This window comes from Martes martes (assembly GCF_963455335.1).
Source record: "Martes martes genome assembly, chromosome: 14".
Classification (NCBI taxonomy): Eukaryota; Metazoa; Chordata; class Mammalia; order Carnivora; family Mustelidae; genus Martes; species Martes martes.
In genome coordinates, this window is record NC_137902.1 from 30,337,882 (window position 1) to 30,357,336 (window position 19,455).

At 49.8% G+C, this 19,455-nt stretch overlaps 1 protein-coding gene across 1 annotated transcript in view; it reads left to right on the top strand.

Annotated features, from left to right (window-relative positions):
• Nucleotides 1–3,522: 3,522 nt before the first annotated feature.
• The window catches only part of RRP12 (ribosomal RNA processing 12 homolog), a 30,056-nt gene continuing 14,123 nt past the window's right edge, over nucleotides 3,523–19,455 (top strand). Inside the window, exons 1-15 of the mRNA XM_080822417.1 lie at nucleotides 3,523–3,758; nucleotides 4,294–4,523; nucleotides 7,530–7,613; nucleotides 9,103–9,179; nucleotides 9,612–9,717; nucleotides 9,924–10,040; nucleotides 11,145–11,283; nucleotides 11,396–11,523; nucleotides 12,409–12,507; nucleotides 13,137–13,228; nucleotides 15,748–15,859; nucleotides 16,088–16,185; nucleotides 17,389–17,503; nucleotides 18,725–18,867; nucleotides 19,085–19,206. Coding sequence (XP_080678543.1) covers nucleotides 3,620–3,758; nucleotides 4,294–4,523; nucleotides 7,530–7,613; nucleotides 9,103–9,179; nucleotides 9,612–9,717; nucleotides 9,924–10,040; nucleotides 11,145–11,283; nucleotides 11,396–11,523; nucleotides 12,409–12,507; nucleotides 13,137–13,228; nucleotides 15,748–15,859; nucleotides 16,088–16,185; nucleotides 17,389–17,503; nucleotides 18,725–18,867; nucleotides 19,085–19,206 — 1,801 coding nt within the window. The 5' untranslated portion in view covers nucleotides 3,523–3,619. The remainder of the gene's footprint in view (nucleotides 3,759–4,293; nucleotides 4,524–7,529; nucleotides 7,614–9,102; nucleotides 9,180–9,611; nucleotides 9,718–9,923; nucleotides 10,041–11,144; nucleotides 11,284–11,395; nucleotides 11,524–12,408; nucleotides 12,508–13,136; nucleotides 13,229–15,747; nucleotides 15,860–16,087; nucleotides 16,186–17,388; nucleotides 17,504–18,724; nucleotides 18,868–19,084; nucleotides 19,207–19,455) is intronic.

Genomic DNA, 19,455 nt, shown 5'->3' on the forward strand with positions numbered 1-19,455 from the left:
AAGGTAACGGTTTTGCAGTTGTACGAATTTTGACATAGACACTTTCATGTTGAATCCTCAGGGTAGCCCAGTGGGTTCAGTATTATTATTTTTAAAGATTTTATTTATTTATTTGACAGACAGAGATCACAAGTAGGAAGAGAAGCAGGCAGAGACAGAGAGAGGGAGAAGCAGGCTCTCTGCTGAGCAGAGAGCACAATGTGCTGCTTGATCCCAGAACCCTGGGATCATGACCTCAGCCGAAGGCAGAGGCTTTAACCCACCGAGCCACCCAGGCGCCCTTGGGTTCAGTATTATTATCACCACTTTCCAGGATATGAAACGGACACTCAAGAGGGGTTAAATCCCTGCCCAGTGTCGTGCGGTAAAGTCCAGACTCTTACCAACACTTTCTAGGTCTTCTCTCAGTGACTGTTCCCACATCTAGACCTCTGAGCACCAGGTTGCTTACAACAGTTTCCAGACTCGGCTTCCTCTTCCTCCTCAGGCCACCAGTTCCCTTCTCTCAGCCTTACCGCCCAGACCGCAGTCTGTGTCCTGGGAGCGGGCTCTGCCGGCAGGTGGTGTGTTGACCCTCATGGCTGGAGGTACAGGGCCCAGAGTCAGCATTGAGTTACCTTCTCTGCAGTGACACCTTCTCACGCTAATGTCCCCATCCTCTCTCTGCTCTGCATGCCGGTAGCTCTATTTTTAGTAAATCAACAAAGAGTAACACGTATATAGAAAGCGCACAAATTATAAGCACACAGATAATGAATTATCCCGCAGTGAAGATTCCGTGTAAACTCTCTTCTGCTAAAAAATCAGGATATTACCACACACCTGGTGCCCGCTGTCAGTTACTACCAGCATGGGAAATGCTATCCTGACTTCTAATATTTCTGGACTTGGCAAAGTGAAGAGTTGGCTCAGATATTACAATGAAAAATTGGCTTACAGGTATGTTTCATTTTACACAGCAGTAAACTTGTTTTTAAAAGGAGAAGACCTAGAGCCTCTGGGTGGCTCAGTTGGTTAAGTGTCCAACTCTTGATTTTGGCTTAGGTTGTGATCTCAGGGTTGTGAGATCAAGCCCCGTGTCAGGCTCTGCACTGGGCGTGGAGCCTGCTTAAGAGTCTCTCTCTCCCTTTCCCTCTGCCCCTTCTCCTCGGTCTAAAAAATAAATAAATAACTAAAAAATAAAAGAAGACCCAACCAAAGGTTGCCAACTCCTTATTTTGGCAAATAATAATGTTTTGGGGGGAAAAAACCTTCCATTTAGTCTCACTATTGCTTTGTAAGAGAAAAGGTATTTGAGTATCAGCATCACTAGTTTGTACTTCTTTTACTACAGACCAGTACAGTACTGACCTTGACTGGCATGTGACCTGTGATCTGGATGACCCCCAGTGACTGCTTCCAGCACCAACACTACAGTTGTCTGAATTTCATCCCAGCCTTCTCTTTGTTCTCCATCTATAGCTTCTTGGTTCTCGGACCACAATTTATTTTCTGGTACTTCTTAACTCCCTCAGAAATGTATGTTTTGAGCTCTGTGTGTCTATCTGTGGAGGCAAACACCATCTCAGTTTGGCTAAGCGAAGACTAATTATAGTTATTGGTATTTACATTTATCCTTGAATTTTTATAGTTTGTGCCTATTTTAGTCCCTCTTCTTTCCACCACAACACACATATACTCATTCATTCATTCATTCATTCATTCAACAATTAATTTGTTGAGTGCCTATACTCTTTGCCAGGCACTCCTCCAGATCTTGGGAATGGAAGTGACAAAGGCAAAATTCCTGTCTTCATGGAATTTATATGGCAGATCTATGTTTTCCCCAAGTTCCCCAGAGATTAGTAGCAACCATTTATGAGAATCATCTTTGCAAAAGGATATTTAAGAACAAAGGGTGTCTTTAGTCTGTTCAGGCTGCTATACCAACATAACATAGGCTTAGTAGTTTGTAAACAACAGAAATTTATTTTTCACACTTCTGGAGGTTGGAAGTCCAAGACCAGGGTGCCAGCATGGTTGGGGTGAAGACCCACTTTTTGAGTCATAGCCAGCTCTTGAATCTTTTTTATAAGACACCAATTCCATTCATGATGGTTTCACTCTAATGACTTAAATCAAAGGACCCACCTCCTAACACCATCATCTTTGGGAGTTAGGATTTCAACATAGGGACTTTGCAGGGATATAACATTCAGACAACAGGAATGTGTGGGTGGCTCAGTCAGTTAAGCATCTGCCTTTGGCTCAGGTCATGATCCCAGTGTCCTGAGATCAAGTCCTGCATTCGGCTCCTTGCTCCGTAGGGAGCCTGCCTCTCCCTCTGCCTGTTACTCCCCCTACTTGTACTCTCTCTGGAAATAAATAAATAAAATATTAAGAAACACATTCAGACCATAGCAAGGGGAAAAATTCACACTGTATCAAGTGAAAGAAGCGGCATACAGAAATTTTGTCCATTTCTGGTTCATTTGGAAGTCTGACTTATTGAAATGTCTTGTTCAGTGGCAGCTAAAAAATGTTTGTAAAATGAATGCATTAAAGCCTAATCGGCCAAGACTCACCAGGGGGACACCTGGCTGGCTCAGTCAGCATAGCATATGACTCTTAATCTCAGGATTGTGAGTTCAAGCCCCATGTTGGGTGGGGAGCCTACTTAAAAACAAAACAACTCACCAGGATCCAGCCATAGTTTGATCAAATCAGGTTTGTTGATTTGAAGTGGAGAGGGAATTCCAGAGGAATCTTGGAATACTGCACTCCAAGACAGGGGAGGAAAGAATCTTTTTAAGGTTTGGGTTCCATCTAAACGACTTTGGGGAGGGTGGAAGTGGAAATTAATTCAGGATTGATTGCTGATTCTGATGTGGGATTAGAAGAGATAAGTGAGAGGAACTGGCGTGGGGGTGGTTTAGCAACTGGGTATCCCCAGTACTAAATGAAAATAACTAAGCAGGTTTAGAGCATCTCTGGCAGCTTTTTTCTCGTTTCGGAGCAAACTGATTTTCTACTCTTTCAAGTTTGCCCAGGTTTTGACTCTTTCAAATAAACTTGCTTCCAAGCTTTACTTTCGAAATTACATCTTTAAAAAAATTACAAATATACTTTTTTTTTAAAAGATTTTATTTACTTGTCAGAGAGCGAGCGAGCGCACAAGCAGGCAGAGGGGCAGGCAGGCAGAGGCGGAGACAGAAGCAGGCTCCCCGCCGAGGAAGAAGCTCCATGCGGGACTCGATTCCAGGACCCTGGGATCATTACCTGAGCCGAAGGTAGCGGCTTAACCGACTGAGCCACCCAGGTATCCCACGTTTGGTTGTTTTTTAACCTGCAAAGTAATTCTAGTCTTATAAGGCCCACTCCTGTAGCCAAGAACCGATACCCTGGAAGATAAGCCCGAGAAACTCCTCCGCAACCAACCTCATCTGCGTTGCTCCCGGACCCAGAGCACGGAGGAAACGTAAAACCGGATGTTGACTATTTTGCCATAGAAACAGACGCGAATCCGGAAGTTACGTCAGAGAAAGCGGAAGTGAAGCAGTCTACTTATCCACGTGGGTTCTGCGCGTGTTTCCCGGTACCTGGTAGCCGGAGCTTTAAGCTCTGTCCCGGCATAGTCGACATGGGTCGCTCGGGGAAGTTGCCTTCCGGTGTCTCGGCCAAGTTGAAACGCTGGAAGAAAGGCCATAGTAGCGACAGCAACCCTGCCATCTGCCGCCACCGCCAGGCCGCCCGCAGCCGCTTCTTCAGCCGGCCCTCAGGTAGCGGGGTCGAGACTCCCACGAGCTGGCGGCGGGCTTCTGGCCGGTCTGGGTCTCATGGTCTGGGCTTCTCTGGAGGCCCTCGGGCCCGGGCGCTGAACGTTTCTTCTCCTAGAATGTCGCACGTGGAGCTTGCTGTAAAGACCCACCCTCCTCATTTGACAGATGGGGAAATGGAGTCCGCAGTAGGGAAATGACTAGCCCTGGGTACCACGGGTGTCAGAGTTGAGACTTGCCTATAAATAACTTTGGGAGAGTCTTACCAAAGTGTTTTCACTTGCATTTATTTCCTAAGCCCCTGCGTGCAGCCCCCGCGCCGTCTCCCACCGGCACTTAATCCGTCGGGACACAGAAGCAGAAACTTTAACCCGGCGGGTTTGATAAGTTCTAGGGGGCCGATGAGGCAGGCCATGTTCAGAATTCAGCCTCTCGAGCTGGGGGCCTGATCTCTGCTAGTTTTTGTCGTATGGGTGGATCCCAGCCAAAAGGAGGTTCGGGTAGAAGTGAGGGCCTCACCTGTGCCTCCGGTTTTCAGGAAAAAGCGACTTGACTGTTGATGCGGTGAAGTTGCATAATGAGCTGCAGTCCGGGTCCCTGCGTGTGGGCAAAAGCGAAGCCCCTGAGACGGCCATGGAAGAGGAGGGGGGCCCCGCTCTCACGGAGAAGTCCTCCGGCACCTTCCTGAGCGGCCTATCGGACTGCACAAATGTCACCTTCAGCAAAGTGCAACGCTTCTGGGAGTCCAACTCAGCTGCGCACAAGGAGGTAGGGGGGAGGGTCTGGAGGACTTGGGGTGGTGAGGAGGAGCCAGACTCGGGCTTCTTTTTCTTTTCTCCCAGTGATGGCTCACTGCTGCGGGAGACAGCTGGTATTTTTGGATGATGTGTCACCTCTCCTACCTTTTGTGTTCCCTACTCACTAGCTCTCCTCGGGTGGGTTCCACTTTCTGCTTTTTTTTTTTTTTTTTAAGATTTATTTATTTATTTATTTGACAGCGAGAGAGAAAGAGAGAGAGAGAGAGAACGATCACAAGTAGGCAGAGAGGCAGGCAGAGATAGAAAGGAGGAGGAAGCAGGCTCCCCTCCCCGAGCAGAGAGCCCGATGTGGGGCTCAATCCCAGGACCCTGGGATCATGACCTGAGGCGAAGGCAGAGGCCCTAACCCACCGAGCCACCCAGGCGCCCCTCTGCTTTTTTCTAACAGCATCTCCCCTAGTCAAGTGTAAAGTCCCTCGGGTTAGAAATATTTTCCAGGGGAACCTGGGTGGCTCAGTGGGTTAAAGCCTCTGCTTTCGGCTCAGGTCATGATCCCAGGGTCCTGGGATCGAGTCCCGCATCGGGCTCTCTGCTCAACGGGGAGCCTGTTTCTCCTCTCTCTCTGCCTGCCTCTCTGCCTACTTGTGATCTCTGTCTGTCAAATAAATAAATAAAATCTTAGAAAAAAAAAAAGAAAAAAAATATTTTCCAAATACTTACCTCTTGTAATGCAGGACTTTTTACATAGAATATTTTCAAGACACGTTTGTTGAGTAAATTAAAGCTGAGTAACAATAGATAGAAAATGTTTTATCTAACAAGAAACAGATTTTATTTGTATTTTTTTAGTTAATACTTTTAAATTATACATATTTATATTCATTGTTTAAATGAAAAATGTCAGAATTATGAATGGTACCAAAGTGATGGGGGTAGAATAAAACGTCAAAGTTGTTCTCCCAACTTAACTTCTTTGTGGCAGTTACTGTTGATGGCTTATCATGTGTCTACCTAGCCCAGCACTGTCCAACACGTGCAAGCCACACAGGTAATTGTAAAGTTTTAGTAGCCATATTTTAAAAAAGTAAAAAGTAAATGAAATTAATCTTATTTTTTAAAAGATTTTATTTATTTATTTGACAGAGAGAGAGAGATCACAAGTAGGCAGAGAGGCAGGCAGAGGTGAGGGAAGCAGGCTGCTCGCTGAGCAGAGAGCCCAATGCGGGGCTTGATCCCAGGACCCTGGGATTATGACCCAAGCTGAAGGCAGAGGCTTTAACCCACTGAGCCACCCAGGTGCCACCTGAAATTAATCTTAATAATAAACTTACTGTAGTTAATTATTGTCATTTCAACCTATAATGGATACAAAATGAGATGATTTGTGTTATTTTTATCATATTAAGTCTTCAGAATCTGGAGTGTATGTTAGCTTTACATTTCTATTTGGATGCTAACTCTTCTTTGAAAGGACTTGATTTGGTCATAAAATTTACAATGGCAAAAGGTTCATATTTACAAGTTCTAAATCTGTTTTCTTAAAACTTACAGTCATATATCTAAGCTGTTTTAAATCTGTGTTTTCGGGGCGCCTGGTGGCTCAGTCAGTTAAGCCTCCCACTCTTGATTTTAGCTCAGGTCATGATCTCAGGGTGGTGGGATCCAGCCCCGAGTTGGACTCTGCTTGGGAGTCTGCTTGGGATTTTCTCTCTCTCCCTTTTCCCTCTGTCCCTCCCCACACTTGCATACATGCAAGTGCTCTGTCTCAAATAAATAAATCTTAAAAATATGCATATTTGTTTTCTCATAACTAGATCAAGTATTCATTTTTTGAAAAGTATTTATTTGAGAGAGAGCATGTATGCTTGTGTGCACAGGAAGGGCGGGAGGGGCAGAGGGAGAAGGAGAAGCAGGCTCCCCAGGCAGGGCTTGATCCTAGGACCCCAGGATTATGACCTGAGCAGAAAGCAGACGTTTAACCAACTGAGCCACCCAGGTGCCCAAGTGTTCATTTTTAAATTTAAAATTTACAAATTAAAGATTCAGTTCTTCAGTCATACTAGCCATGTTCCATGTGCTCAGAAGCCTCTTTTGAACATTATTGTTTTAGATTTTGTGATTTTTTAATTTACGTTTATACATTATATTTTATATGTAATGTTCTGCAATTTTGCCCCACTGAAGAGTAGTTCTAAATTCATACAGTATTTTTTCCATTATTTTCAATAGTCCTGTAGTATTTGAATCCATCATTACTTATTATGTAGTAATAATACTTTATTGGGGCGCCTGGGTGGCTCGGTTAAAGTGTTGGTTAAGCATCTGCCTTTGACCCAGGTCATGATCCCAGGGTCCTGGGATTGAGCCCTACATCCAGCTCCCTACTCAGTGGAAAGCCTTCTTTTCTCCCTCTGCCTGCTGCTCTGCCTGCTTGTGCTCTCTCCTTCTCTGTCAAATAAATAAGTAAAATCTTGAAAAATAATAATAGTAATACTTCATTAATCCTCTATTGATGGCTGCTGTGTTGTTCCAGTTTGTTGCTGCAGTGAACACACTTGTACCTAAATGTTTGCAGTTTCGTGTGGGTCTTCCTGTAAGAGATGGGTCTTAGAGGTGGAGTCTCAGCAAACGTGTCTGCCCACTCGCTGGGTCTTATGGTGTGTACGCCTGGCTCTGAGTGCAGTGCATCTTATCTATCTCTAGGCCTTGTCAGGAGAATAATTTGTGAAAGAGTAAGGAAAAGAAGCAGCCCAGGGACGGGATTTGATATAAAATAAATGTCCTATGGGGCGCCTGGGTGGCTCAGTGGGTTAAAGCCTCTGCCTTCGGCTCAGGTCATGATCCCAGGGTCCTGGGATCGAGCCCCACATCAGGCTCTCTGCTCAGCAGGGAGCCTGCTTCCTCCTCTCTCTCTCTGCCTGCCTCTCTGCCTACTTGTGATCTCTGTCTGTCAAATTAAAAATAAATAAATAAATAAATGAATGAATGTCCTAGGTGCCTTCTCCTTTACGTGCAGATCTGTGCTGTTCTGGCTGCTGTCACTGAGGTGATTCGCTCCCAGGGAGGGAAGGAGACAGAGACTGAGTACTTTGCTGCACTGGTGAGTAGGTGTGACTTGGGAGTGGGTGTCCAGAACAGCAGGTTATTCCCGTTGGAGAGAGAAGATGGGTGCCCCTGGCATGAGGAGATAGAGCAGGATATTCCTGGGTAGGGGAGAGTGCTTCAGGGGCGCCTGGCTGGCCCAGTCGGAAGAGCATATGACTCTTGATATCTTGGGACTGTGAGTTCAAGCCCCATGTTGGGTGTAGAGATTACTAAAAAAGAAAAAAAAAGAGTGCTTTAGTCATTCTCAGGTGGTAGCTTCGTAAAGCTGGTGGTATTTTGCTACATTATCCTTACAGAACAAAAACCCACCACTCTGGTTGTTGCTGTTGTGTTTTCTTCCCTGATCCATGAAGCTGAGTTAGGCCCAGGGAATCCTCTAGAAAAATGGTTGGCAGAGTGTAGCCAGGGGTGGGGCAGGTGGAAGGCTGGTCCTGAGACCCTTTTCTGGGGTTCGTGGGCTATCAAAATTATTTTTATAATAATACTACAACATCATTTGCCCTTTCACTCTCATTCGCTCATGAGTGTACTATGAAGTTTTCCAGAAGTTATCTCATGTCTGCTGACGTTATTTCAACAGCTAATTGTACTTGTGTGTGCTTATATTTAATTTTTTTTTTTTTAAGATTTTATTTGTTTGACAGAGGGTAGGCTGAGCAGCAGGCAGAGAGAGGGGGAAGCAGGCTCCCCGCTGAGCAGAGAGCCCGATGCGGGGCTCGATCCCAGGACCCAGAGATCATGACCTGGGCTGAAGGCAGGGGCTTAACCCACTGAGCCACCCAGGCGCCCTGTGTATGCTTGTATTTTAAAAATTTCTCAGTTTTAATTTTTAATGTGGTAAGTGTCAGTAGATATCACCTATGTAAATAAAACCTCTCTCGGGGACTCTGCAAGAAATTCTATGGTGTAAAAGTCTGAGAACCACTGCTCTGGAATAGGGTTTGGCAGACTACGGCCCATGGGAATAATCTGATCCAAGGCCTGTTTTTGTACAGCCTGAGAGCTAAGAATGGTTTTTATATTTTTAAAGGATTGTCCAAAACACTCAAAAGAATATGCAACTGAGACCATCTATGGCCTGCAAACCCTAAAATATTTATGATCCAGCCCTTTACGGAAGAAGCCCTCTGTATAATGAATAAGTTAGCCAGGAATACATAGTTTTTATTTATTAATAAATACATAGTATTTATTATTTTTATTGTTATACATATTTTTATTATCATGGGCTGGGCAGTATTGGGATTGACACATACGAATTTGGTGAAACGTTAGAACAACTTATCTTTGTTTTACAAGTGAGGAAGCTGAATAATAGAAAGGTTCATTGCTAGCCCAAAGTCACACAGCGGCAGAGCCAGGATTTGAACCTCTGACACCAGTGTTCTTGTTCATCACCATCCTGCTGGGCACAGGGTGGCCCTAGCACCCCACCTGCCTAGCTTACACAACTTCCCACTCACCCCCTGTGGTCTGGCCCTCAGATGACAACAGTGGAGGCAGTGGAGTCCCCCGAGTCTCTGGCTGCTGTCGCCTACCTGCTGAACCTTGTCCTGAAGCGGTGAGTCCTGCCCCTGGTCTGAGCCCAGAGTCTCTTGGGGCAAAGGGAACTGTATCAGCTGGCCTGATATCATCATGGCCTTATCAGTGTGAGGCTCCCGGGGCGGCTTGGGGTGTTGTACAGGGTGTGAGCCCTGGGTCTTGCAGGTGGGGGAGGTAGGGAGAGGACTGAGGAGAGCAGTGGGGGCCCATCTCGTGGGAATGGAATGGGTAGTGGAGAAGGGAAGAGGCGTGGAGCTCAGGTGCCACAGAAAGCACACGGAGGTGGTGTCCGGAAGGGTGGGCTCCTGTCCTGACTCCCGCCCGCTTGCTGAGTGACTGGGCTAGCGCTGCCTCCCTCTGTGTAGCTCCCGCCTTCAGACCAGGGCTAAGCTTGCTCCTGCTGCTGTAGGATGCCCCTCGGGGTTCCGCCGTCTCTCTTCTTCCCCCACAGTGTGCCCAGTCCTGTACTCGTTAAGAAGTTTTCCGACACCTCCAAGGCCTTCATGGACATCATGGCAGCCCAGACCAACAGTGGCTCCACCTCTGCCCTCCGATGGGTTAGTGTCTGGATCTGCTTCCCCTCTGCCATCTTCCAGAGCCCCACAGATCTGGCTGGAGCTCAGATACTCCCCAGGAGGGGTACAGGCACCACGTGGGCTTCCGACGGATCCCTGTGTGATTTTCTGGAGTTGGTGAGAACCTGGGATCTTCTCCCAGCTGGCTGAAGCAGGTGAAGCTGAGAGACCCTGAATCTTTCTTGAAGGTCCTCTCCTGCCTGGCCACCCTTCTGCGGAAGCAGGACCTGGAGGCCTGGAGCTACCCTGTGACCCTGCAAGTATACCAGGGGCTGCTGAGCTTCACAGTGCACCCGAAGCCCAAGGTGAGGCTGCTGGGCCTCCAGAATATGGGGGTGGGGGGCAGCCATTCTAGTAAGTGGACTCGTCTGTCTGAGTAGGGGGAGTAGGGGAGGTTGCCCTGAGGGTTGGGCTCTTGCCCTGAATTTCTCCTTTTTGCCCCTGACGCTGTCTTTGTTTAGTCCTAGAAGGTGAGAGGCAGCTCCTCATCCTACAGAAGGGGTATTCACTGTCAGGCTGTCCTGAGTCCCTGCTGCCTCACTGGTCAGTGACAGGTTTAGCTACAGTGGCAGGAAGGGGCAGCGTGGGGCTTTGGAGTCTCACGCTCCTCACTTGGCTGCTGGGTTCACTGCTCGTGTGTGACCTTGGGTGAGTTACTTAAGCTCTCTGAGCCTCGGCTTCCTAGCGGGAAGGTAGGGCCGGTAATACCGAGCTCGCTGCAAGGGTATGGGGCGACTCCAGTGTCTCTCACAGTTCCTGGCTCAGAGCAGGCGCTTGGCAGTGGTGGCCAGCCGCCGCATTTCCTTCTGAAATTGAGGGCAGGGCGCTCGTCCTAGCATAGCAGCAGCGGTCCACAGTCATTTGGGGGCTCCGCACACTTCCCCAGGTCGGGTCATGCCTCCTTCCCTGTGTATTCTCGAGGCCGCTCTGCGCTTTCTTCAGGTCTCTGCTGCAGTGTCACGTCACTGGAGTGACAGTTGCCTGACCACTGTGTAAAAAGTAACAACCCTTGCCGTATTGTCTGCAAAGTACTTTTACCTCCTGGTGTACGCGTATGTATGTTCTGCCTGCCAAAGAGAGAGTGAGTTTTTGGCTCTGGTCACTGCCAGACCATCAGTCCTGAGAACAGTGCCAGGCTTGGTCACACTTGGTATTGTGGGGTGACTGATGGAACCCCTGGAGAAAAGATGAGGATGCTGCAGCTCAGAGATGAGGTCGTTAGCTCGTTCAGGGCCGTTTGGGGAGCTAGTGGGAGAGTGGGGACTGGAGCCGAGCTTCGTCTCACTGCCCCGCTCAGGAGTCTGCACACAGGCGGGGCTGGATATAGCGTCGGTTGTGGAGGAGGCATGCCATCTGCGCTGCTGGGTGTATGCTAACCTGGGCCTGGTCCCGCTCTCCTTGACTTGCAGATCCGGAAGGCTGCCCAGCACGGTGTGTGCTCGGTCCTCAAGGGCAGTGAGTTCATGTTCGGTGAAAAAGCCCCGGCCCATCATCCTGCTGCCGTTTCCACCGCCAAATTCTGCATCCAGGAGATTGAGAAGTCCGGAGGTGGGGAACCGGGTCGCCGGCAGGGCGGGTGGGGGTCGAGGCCAGCCTGGGAGGAGTGGGCTGAGGCCGCCCTGAGAGGGTGGACTGGAGGCTCAGCTCCCTCGCCTGCCAGGCTCTAAGGAGGCCACTACCACACTGCACATGCTGACGCTGCTGAAGGACGTGCTGCCCTGCTTCCCGGAAGGCCTGGTCAAGAGCTGCAGTGAGACGCTCCTCAGGGTCATGACCTTGAGCCATGTGGTGAGCTCAGCCGGGGAGCCAGAGGAGTGTGCTGGGGCGTGGGGCTAAACTTCAGACCCCAGGCCCACGATGCTGATGCCTGAGAACTTGACAGTCAGGCCAGAAACAGGAGCTGGGGCCTCCCCACCCAGACCCTGCTCTTGTCCATGACCAAGGACGCCAGCCATTCTTGGTGTCGGATAGACCTGGCTGTCTTCAGGGTCCCGGTCCGTTTGGGAGCTGGTCTCAGGGATCGGGTCAGGGGAAGGGGGGAGCCAAGGCGGGACTGGTAAGGCAGCAGCCCTCTCCCTGCTTGAGCTCTGTTTCAGCCATAGTTTAGATCTGTTTTCTTTTCTTTTCTTTTTTTCTTTTTGCTTATTTACTAACAAATTGGTACAGAAGCTTTAATACATAAAATGATCTACATTTCTGTCATGCTAGCACAGTTCTGTTAATCTTTGTATATCCTCTTATAGGAGAATACATTCTTCGTAAAGTATCTATTATGTAAATAACACAATCATTATTTAGAAGGAAGAACCCATTCAGAACAACTTGCTATATATCCTTTCAGATTTTTTTTTGGATAAACAAACATAGATAAAAACCTGTGAAAATATAGCCATAATCCTAGCCTGCCCACCACTTATAGCCTGCTTCTATAACCCATTCTGTTAGAAACGATTTGGTCATGTTCCTCTGTTATCTTTGTTTAAATCTCTTAAAAATTTCTCAGTAGCTGCCAAGCCTTTGTAAAGTGACAATCCTCTGAGTGTCTAGGTGTGGGGGCCATGCTTGAGGTCAGGGGCCTGGGTCTCCCAGCCCACTGGCTGGAGTCAGAGGTTGAGGAGCCCAGGGCAGCCATGGGCTTTGCAGTCCCCCACTAAGTGTACGTGTCCTCTCCAGCTGGTGACAGCCTGTGCCATGCAGGCCTTCCATAGCCTCTTCCTTGCCAAGCCCAGCCTGGGCACCCTGTCAGCGGAGCTCAACGCCCAGATCATCACGGTGAGGCCTGATATGGAGAAGTGTGGTGGTAGAGGGGTGAGGGGGGCCTGTTACTTGTCTATAGAGTGAGCTTGAGTGGGCTGACTGGACTAGCCCAGCGGAGGAGGCCAGTAATCAAGCAGAGAGGAAGCAGGCAGCTTGGAGACTGGCCACTGAAGCCACATCAGTGTTCACAGGACATGCGGACTCCGACTCTTAGTTAACTTAATAAACTATTTTAGCATGGTCTCATGCTGTAACCCATACCTTGAGCAGAGGCTCTCAAATTTAGGGATCCCTGGATGGATTTGGGGAAGGGAGCATAAACATCCCCTTCTTGTTTGCAAAGTGTGCATATGTGTGCCTGTGTACATTTCTCCTGACAGAGGCTCTGTGGCTTTAATGAGATCCAAAGGGTTGTGTGACCCAGGTTTTACTCAGCTGATTCTAGAGACACTGACCTCATAAGAGCAGAACTGGGAGGGTTTCATGGAATAGGGAAAGACAGGACCTGGAAAGACTAAGGGGCCTGGGAGCTCTGGGGCCACATGTGCAGGCCTGTCACTAGGACATGCTGGGAAGGGGTCATTTTCATTAGGCCACAGCAGACACTCACTCAGTCCCCTGCTTATTCCCTGTCCCACCTCTAGGCCTTATATGATTATGTTCCCAGCGAGAATGACTTACAACCCCTGCTGGCCTGGCTTAAGGTCATGGAGAAAGCCCACATCAACCTGGTCAGGTAGGTGTGGTAGAGGGGTGTCCCAAGGCCTCCAGCCAGGCTACTGCTCCGCAATGCCGATGAGAGGGATGGAAGCCGGAAGCTGGAGAGGGAGGGCAGTGTTTCCTTGTCAAGTGTGCTGTAGACCAGCTCTGGTTCTGAGGTGCAGGGCAGGATGGTGTGGCCTGTGGGGCTGGTGCTGTCCTGCCAGAGCAGTTACCAGTGAGCTCTAAGGAGCAGCAGGGTTGGCTAAGCACACCGCCCCAGAGGTAGGGCCCCAGTTCCATCCTCAGTCTTGTCATCCCCTGACTGAATCTTCTGCAGTTGGTTTCCTTCTTAGACGACCTCGTGCATTTTCTGTGGCTTCACCCCTCCCCCCGACCTGAGTTAACAGTTCCCTCCTCTGCAGTTCGTAGTCCTACACACCCAGTGTCTGCTCTGTATCTGTCAGAACACGCACATGTGAGCTTGGCCACTTCACAGTAGCCACCTTATAATTTTGCTTTTCCAGAATACGGCTGAGAAGAAAATAAGTGTATCAGTTGGCAACTTGGGTTTCGCCTGGAGTGAGGATCTCTGAGGACCCTGGGGCCCCACCATGCTGTATCTTCCCTCCCCTGTGCTGAAGGGCTCCCATCGGCCTGCTCTCTCAGGCGCCGCACTGAGTGCTTTCCCTCATTGTCCACCTCACTCGTCACAGACACCCGGGAGGAACATGCTAGCCTTTTCTTTCTTTTTTTTTTTAAGAGTTTATTTTTTTGACAGAGATCACAAGTAGGCAGAGAGGCAGGCAGAGAGAGAGGGGTAAGCAGGCTCCCTGCTGAGCAGAAAGCCTGATTCAGGGCTCGATCCCAGGACTCTGGGATCATGACCTGAGCTGAAGGCAGAGGCTTTAACCCACTGAGCCACCCAGGTGCCCCTCCTAGCCTTTTTCTTGAGCTGGAAATGGAAGCAGTGCGAGGTAGCTGGTCATGCCGCTGCAAAGGAGCGAAGACAGGTCTCCAGCCCGCATCTGTTGGGCCCACATCCTCTATCCCCACCACCAGCTTTTACCTGGAGACGCCAGAAAATGGCAAAATAGCCTTATTCTCCACTTCTCAGGAATTTTTTTTTTAAGATTTTTTTTCTTTGAGAGAGAGCGAAGTGGGGAGGACCAGAGGGAGAGGGAGAAGCAGACTCCCTGCTGAGTGCAGAGCTGGACTCGAGATTCCATCCTGGGACCCTGAGAACATGACCTGAGCTGAGGTCAGACACTCAACTGACAGAGCCACCCAGGTGTCCCGTCCACTTCTCAGGATTAGTCCTGAGATTGCAAGCCTCCCACAATTGTGCCACAACATACGTCCTAGGCTGTTTGTTGTAATGCTGTAGCTAATAGCAGAAAAACCTAGAAACCAAACACAACCATACACGAATGTATCCGAGGAGAGGACTGGTCAGTATTCTCTCACAGAGGTGAGATACTCTGTAGCCATTAGAAGTTACTGAAGTTACTGAAGTAGGGCACCTGGGTGGCTCAGTGGGTTCAAGCCTCTGCCTTTGGCTCAGGTCATGATCCCAGGGTCCTGGGATTGAGCCCTGCATCGGGCTCTCTGCTCTGCAGAGAGCCTGCTTCCTCCTCTCTCTCTGCCTGCCTCTCTGCCTACTTGTGATCTCTGTAAAATAAATAAATAAAATCTTAAAAAAATATAAATAAATAAATAAAATCTTAAAAAAAAAAAAAAGTTGCTGAAGTAGAGAGGTACATGCTTACCCGGAAAGATCCCCAAAATGTATTGAGAAGACTCACAGCATACTCTGGAGCAAAACTGTCAGGGTGTGATCCTGACTCCTGCCTCCTACTCGCGATGTGACCTTGGGCAAGTAATTTGACTTTTCTGTGTCTCAGGTTCCCCACTTATAATAAATTATGAAGTCATAGGACTTAATCTCAGTTGTTGCAAGGTTTAAGTGAACGAGTGTATGTTATAACAGTGCTTGGGGAATGAAAAGTGTTAAGTAGATGTTAGCATATATTACTTCCTATGTTTGTTCATGTGTAAGACCTGGAAGAGTATTTGAGAAACGTAACCTTGATTTTCCTCTGGAAAGTTCATCTGAAGGTCAGTCTGGGAGAAAAGTGTGATAAAGAAAGTATAGTCTTTATTTTATATTCTGAAGACCTACTTGAATTTTTTTTACCACATGTGGCTATTAACTTGAATGACAGTACTTTTTAAAATTGCACACTAGAGGGGCACCTGGGTGGCTCAGGGGGTTAAAGCCTCTGCTTTCAGCTCAGGTCATGATCCCAGGGTCCTGGGATTGAGCCCCACATCAGGCTCTCTGCTCGGCAGGGAGCCTGCTTCCCTTCCCCCTCTCTGCCTGCCTCTCTGCCCACTTGTGATCTCTGTCAAATAAATAAATAAAATCTTTGAAAAAAAATTGCGCACTAGAAGGGCCCTGTAGAAACCTCCAAATCAGTGACTGTCATTGGACCTGGGCCATGTGGGTCCCTGAGGCCCAGGACCAGGCCCCACAGAAGCCTTTTGTCTTCACAGACTGCAGCGGGACCTGGGGCTGGGCCACCTCCCTCGCTTTTTTGGAACCGCGACCACTTGCCTCCTCTCCCCACACTCGCAGGTGGTGACAGCTGCCACTCAGAGCCTTCAGGTACCCCAGCCGTAGCTTTAGGGGGGGAAGCAGAGAGTACAGAGGGTTCTACTGGCTGCCCTGTCTCTCCTGGAACTCGCCCTAGACCTCCAGCTGGATCTGGGGAGGAGGTTCTTGGGGTGGGGATTGGCTTCCTGGAAGTGTCCAAAAGCAATCACTTTTGCTAGGAGGGTTGAGTGGTGCTGGGAGGCTGCTTTAGGCCCAGACAGCTGGGGCTTCTTTTTGCAGGAGATCCTGAAGGAATGTGTCGCTCCCCACATGGCCAGCATTGGCTCCGTGACCTCTTCAGCCTCTGGCCCTGCCCAGCATGTCTTCAAGATGTTCAGGTGAGAACACAGCATCTGTGTTAGGAAGGAATAGGTGTACCTTCTAGAAAGTTCCTTGTAATGACAGGTGTTCCACTTGTCACTTACTGGGGACACGTGCTCAGTGCCAGAGCTGCTGCTGTTGATGGAGTACTGGCCACATTCCAGGTGCCATCATGTGCTCATGAGTGTGGATTCTGAGCTGGTCATCTGGGGCAAGTTCCCCTGTGTCCTCCACATCTAAATACCTCAGGGTCCTCATCAGTTGAAGGTTACTGACAGATGTGAGGGTGCAATGTGTGTGTATGTGTAAAGTTCTCAGAACTGTATCCGGCACTCAGTTAAGCACTCAGCGAATAAAAGCCACTAGTGGTCTTTGTGGTTCTAGGAGATATGTACTGACCCCCACTTTACAGACGGACAGGCCGAGGTCACCCAATTAGGAGGGGGCCGCCTGACAGCAGAGCCCACTCTTGTTCACATGCTGTGCTGCCCTCCACGCCTGCAAGAGGAGCCATTCCCAGGCATGGCCACTGACCATCCTCGTCCTTTCTGCAGTCGGCGAGGGGCCTCTGAGCACTGCAGACACTGGAGAGGCCCTGGGGAAGGAGCGAGGATCCTTGGTGTCTGCCCTGGGTCTGTGTGCTCACCTCTAGGCTGTGGTTCTTTGGGTCCTGCTCCTTGTGAGGAAATGGGCCTGTTGCCTCTGGATGCACCTGTGATGGAGTTTCAAGAAAACTCAGAGCCACACACACCACTAGCTCTCCCGTTTTCTGACTGTTGGCCATTCTCGCCTCGGATCTCCAGGAGGCTGGGAGGCAGAGCCAGCCTCATGTCACTCTCCCCGCTCGGCCCAGACCACCTGCTCTACCGTGGCAGCCCATCCTGGGTCGGACCAGGAGAGCATGAGACAGTGACAGCATGGACTTTGGAGGCTCAGGGTGGCCACTAGCAGAGTGACCCTGGCAGGTTATTTCCTCTCTCTGAGCCTCAGTTTCCCAATCTGAAGATGGAAGAAACCACACATCTCAGTTTTCTTTAAGCAGTAGGATTTCAGATGAAACTCAGCACAGGGGCTATATCAGAAATGCTAGTTCTCCCCCTTGGCCTTTCCCGAGGCTCCACGCTTACTGGCTAGCTGGTGGTCTGTAGCTCATGGGCCAGCCATTGACTTCCTGATTGGGGCCCAGAGCAGGAACTTGACCCTGACTGTTCCCCTGGCAGGGCAGTGGAGGAAGGCCTGACATACAGATTCCATGCAGCGTGGAGCTCCGTGTTGCAGCTGCTGTGTGTCTTCTTTCAGGCCTGCGGGAGGCAGGCCCATCCTGTGATGAAGAAGGTGAGCTGGGGAGCTGCCAGGGCCAAGGCAGGAGGTGGGCGATTGGGCTGTCGGACTGTGGGCTCCTAGAGTGGTCATGTGTCTGCTACTTGTGCACTCTACCCCATGTCATACCCCTAATGGCACCCACAGCAGGTGCCCAGCACGTTGTCTCCAGGAAAGTGTCTGAGCCAACACGTGAGAAACAAAAAGAGGGGTAGGACCTCCCCTGTCCCCTCGGCCAGTAACTGCTCAGTATTCCGGGCTGGGGTTGATGGCTTTGAACAGGGAACCATCGTGACTCTCCCTCACCCCTACTCTGAACTTCCTACAACAAGGGATTATGGTGTTTTAAGCAGCTTTAGGTCCCAGACAGATTACTGCAGCCCAGAGTAAACTATCTAAGAATCAGGGATCCCTTGGGGCGCCTGGGTGGCTCGGTTGTTAAGCGTCAGCCTTTGGCTCGGGTCATGATCCCAGAGTCCTGGGATCAAGCCCTGTATCAGGCTTCCTGCTCAGTGGGAAGCCCGCTTCTCCCTTTTGCACTCACCCTGCTTGTGTTCCCTCTATCACTGTCTCTCTCTCTGTCAAATATATAAATAAAAAATCTTTTAAAAAAAAGGGGGCGGATCAGGGATCCCCTCAGGATCCTCCACAGCTAGGGAGGCAGGCCCCAGACCCCTCATCAGCTCCTGGCCTCTTGGGGCCTTCACTGACTCTCACCATTGCTGGTTGGAAGAAAGGAGCCACCCTGGGACAGCAAGGGCTTCCTCAAGGAGCCTGGCCCCTAATAGGTTAGATTGATGAACTTGGCTTTCTATAGGCGGGGCCCTGGTGGCTTCTGTAGGGCTGTGGTGGGCCAAAGGTCACAGCCTTGCCTTGAGGGACATCCACTCCTCAGCGTCTGCTAATTTGCTAATTGTCACACGTGGGTGTGTCTTTTTCCTTGGCCAGAGTTTCCCGTTTTTTTCAAGACAAACTGGGAATGTATGTTTGTACGTGAACTTTGATTTTTACGTTACAGAATACAGAATCTTTTTAATTCTTGGGGCATTGGGGAGAGGTGAGACTCTTCAACGGGTTAAATGTGGTTATCGGTTTGTGATCTCTGACCTAGAGCTTAACATGGGCATGTGTTCCTGAGCTCTCATCCTCTTCTTCGAGAATTTGGCCCTGACTCAGCCGTGGGCTCCCGCTCTGTGAGTAGGCCTTGGTGTATCCTCTCATGTCTTTTTGCTCCAGTGCCTCCAGTCCCTGTGTGACCTGCGTCTCTCCCCGCACTTCCCTCACACGGCAGCTCTGGATCAGGCCGTGGGGGCGGCGGTGGCCAGCATGGGACCCGAGGTGGTTTTAGAGGCTGTGCCTTTGGAAATTGACGGCTCTGAGTAAGTGCGATTCTGGCTGGCTTCCTTATGAGCCCTGGGGCAGTCGGCGGCTTGTTCTCCTTCAGTAGGGTGTTCACTTTTTTGGGGTGAGGTCTCTGTGTGTCACGTGGGGGTCAGTGGGAGAGGCCACAGCAGGGCTCAAGCTGTTCCTCGGCTCGGTGGGCCGTGGCTGCTGGGTCTGTTGCCCTCTCACTGGGCCTTTCCTGCCTCCTCCCAGAGAGACTCTGGATTTCCCACGGAGCTGGCTGCTGCCTGTCATCCGGGACCACGTCCGGGAAACACGACTTGGTTTCTTCACCACCTATTTCTTACCGCTGGCTACCACCCTGAAGAACAAAGGTATGGGCCCCACCTTAGTCCTGGAGCCTTGGTGGAAGGGGTCAGGAAGGGCTCCTAGGACACTAGGCAGTGTCCCTCTGCTAGGCAGGTGGCCAGCCAGTGCTTGAGGGCCTTCCTCCTCCTTCCACTTAGAGGCACAGCCAGGCAGCTCCCCCTCACAGGACCCTGCCCTGTGGCAGGCAATAGCGGCCTCCTGTCCTACTGAAGTAATTAGACAAGAACACACCAGTTTGTATATATGCAGAGCCG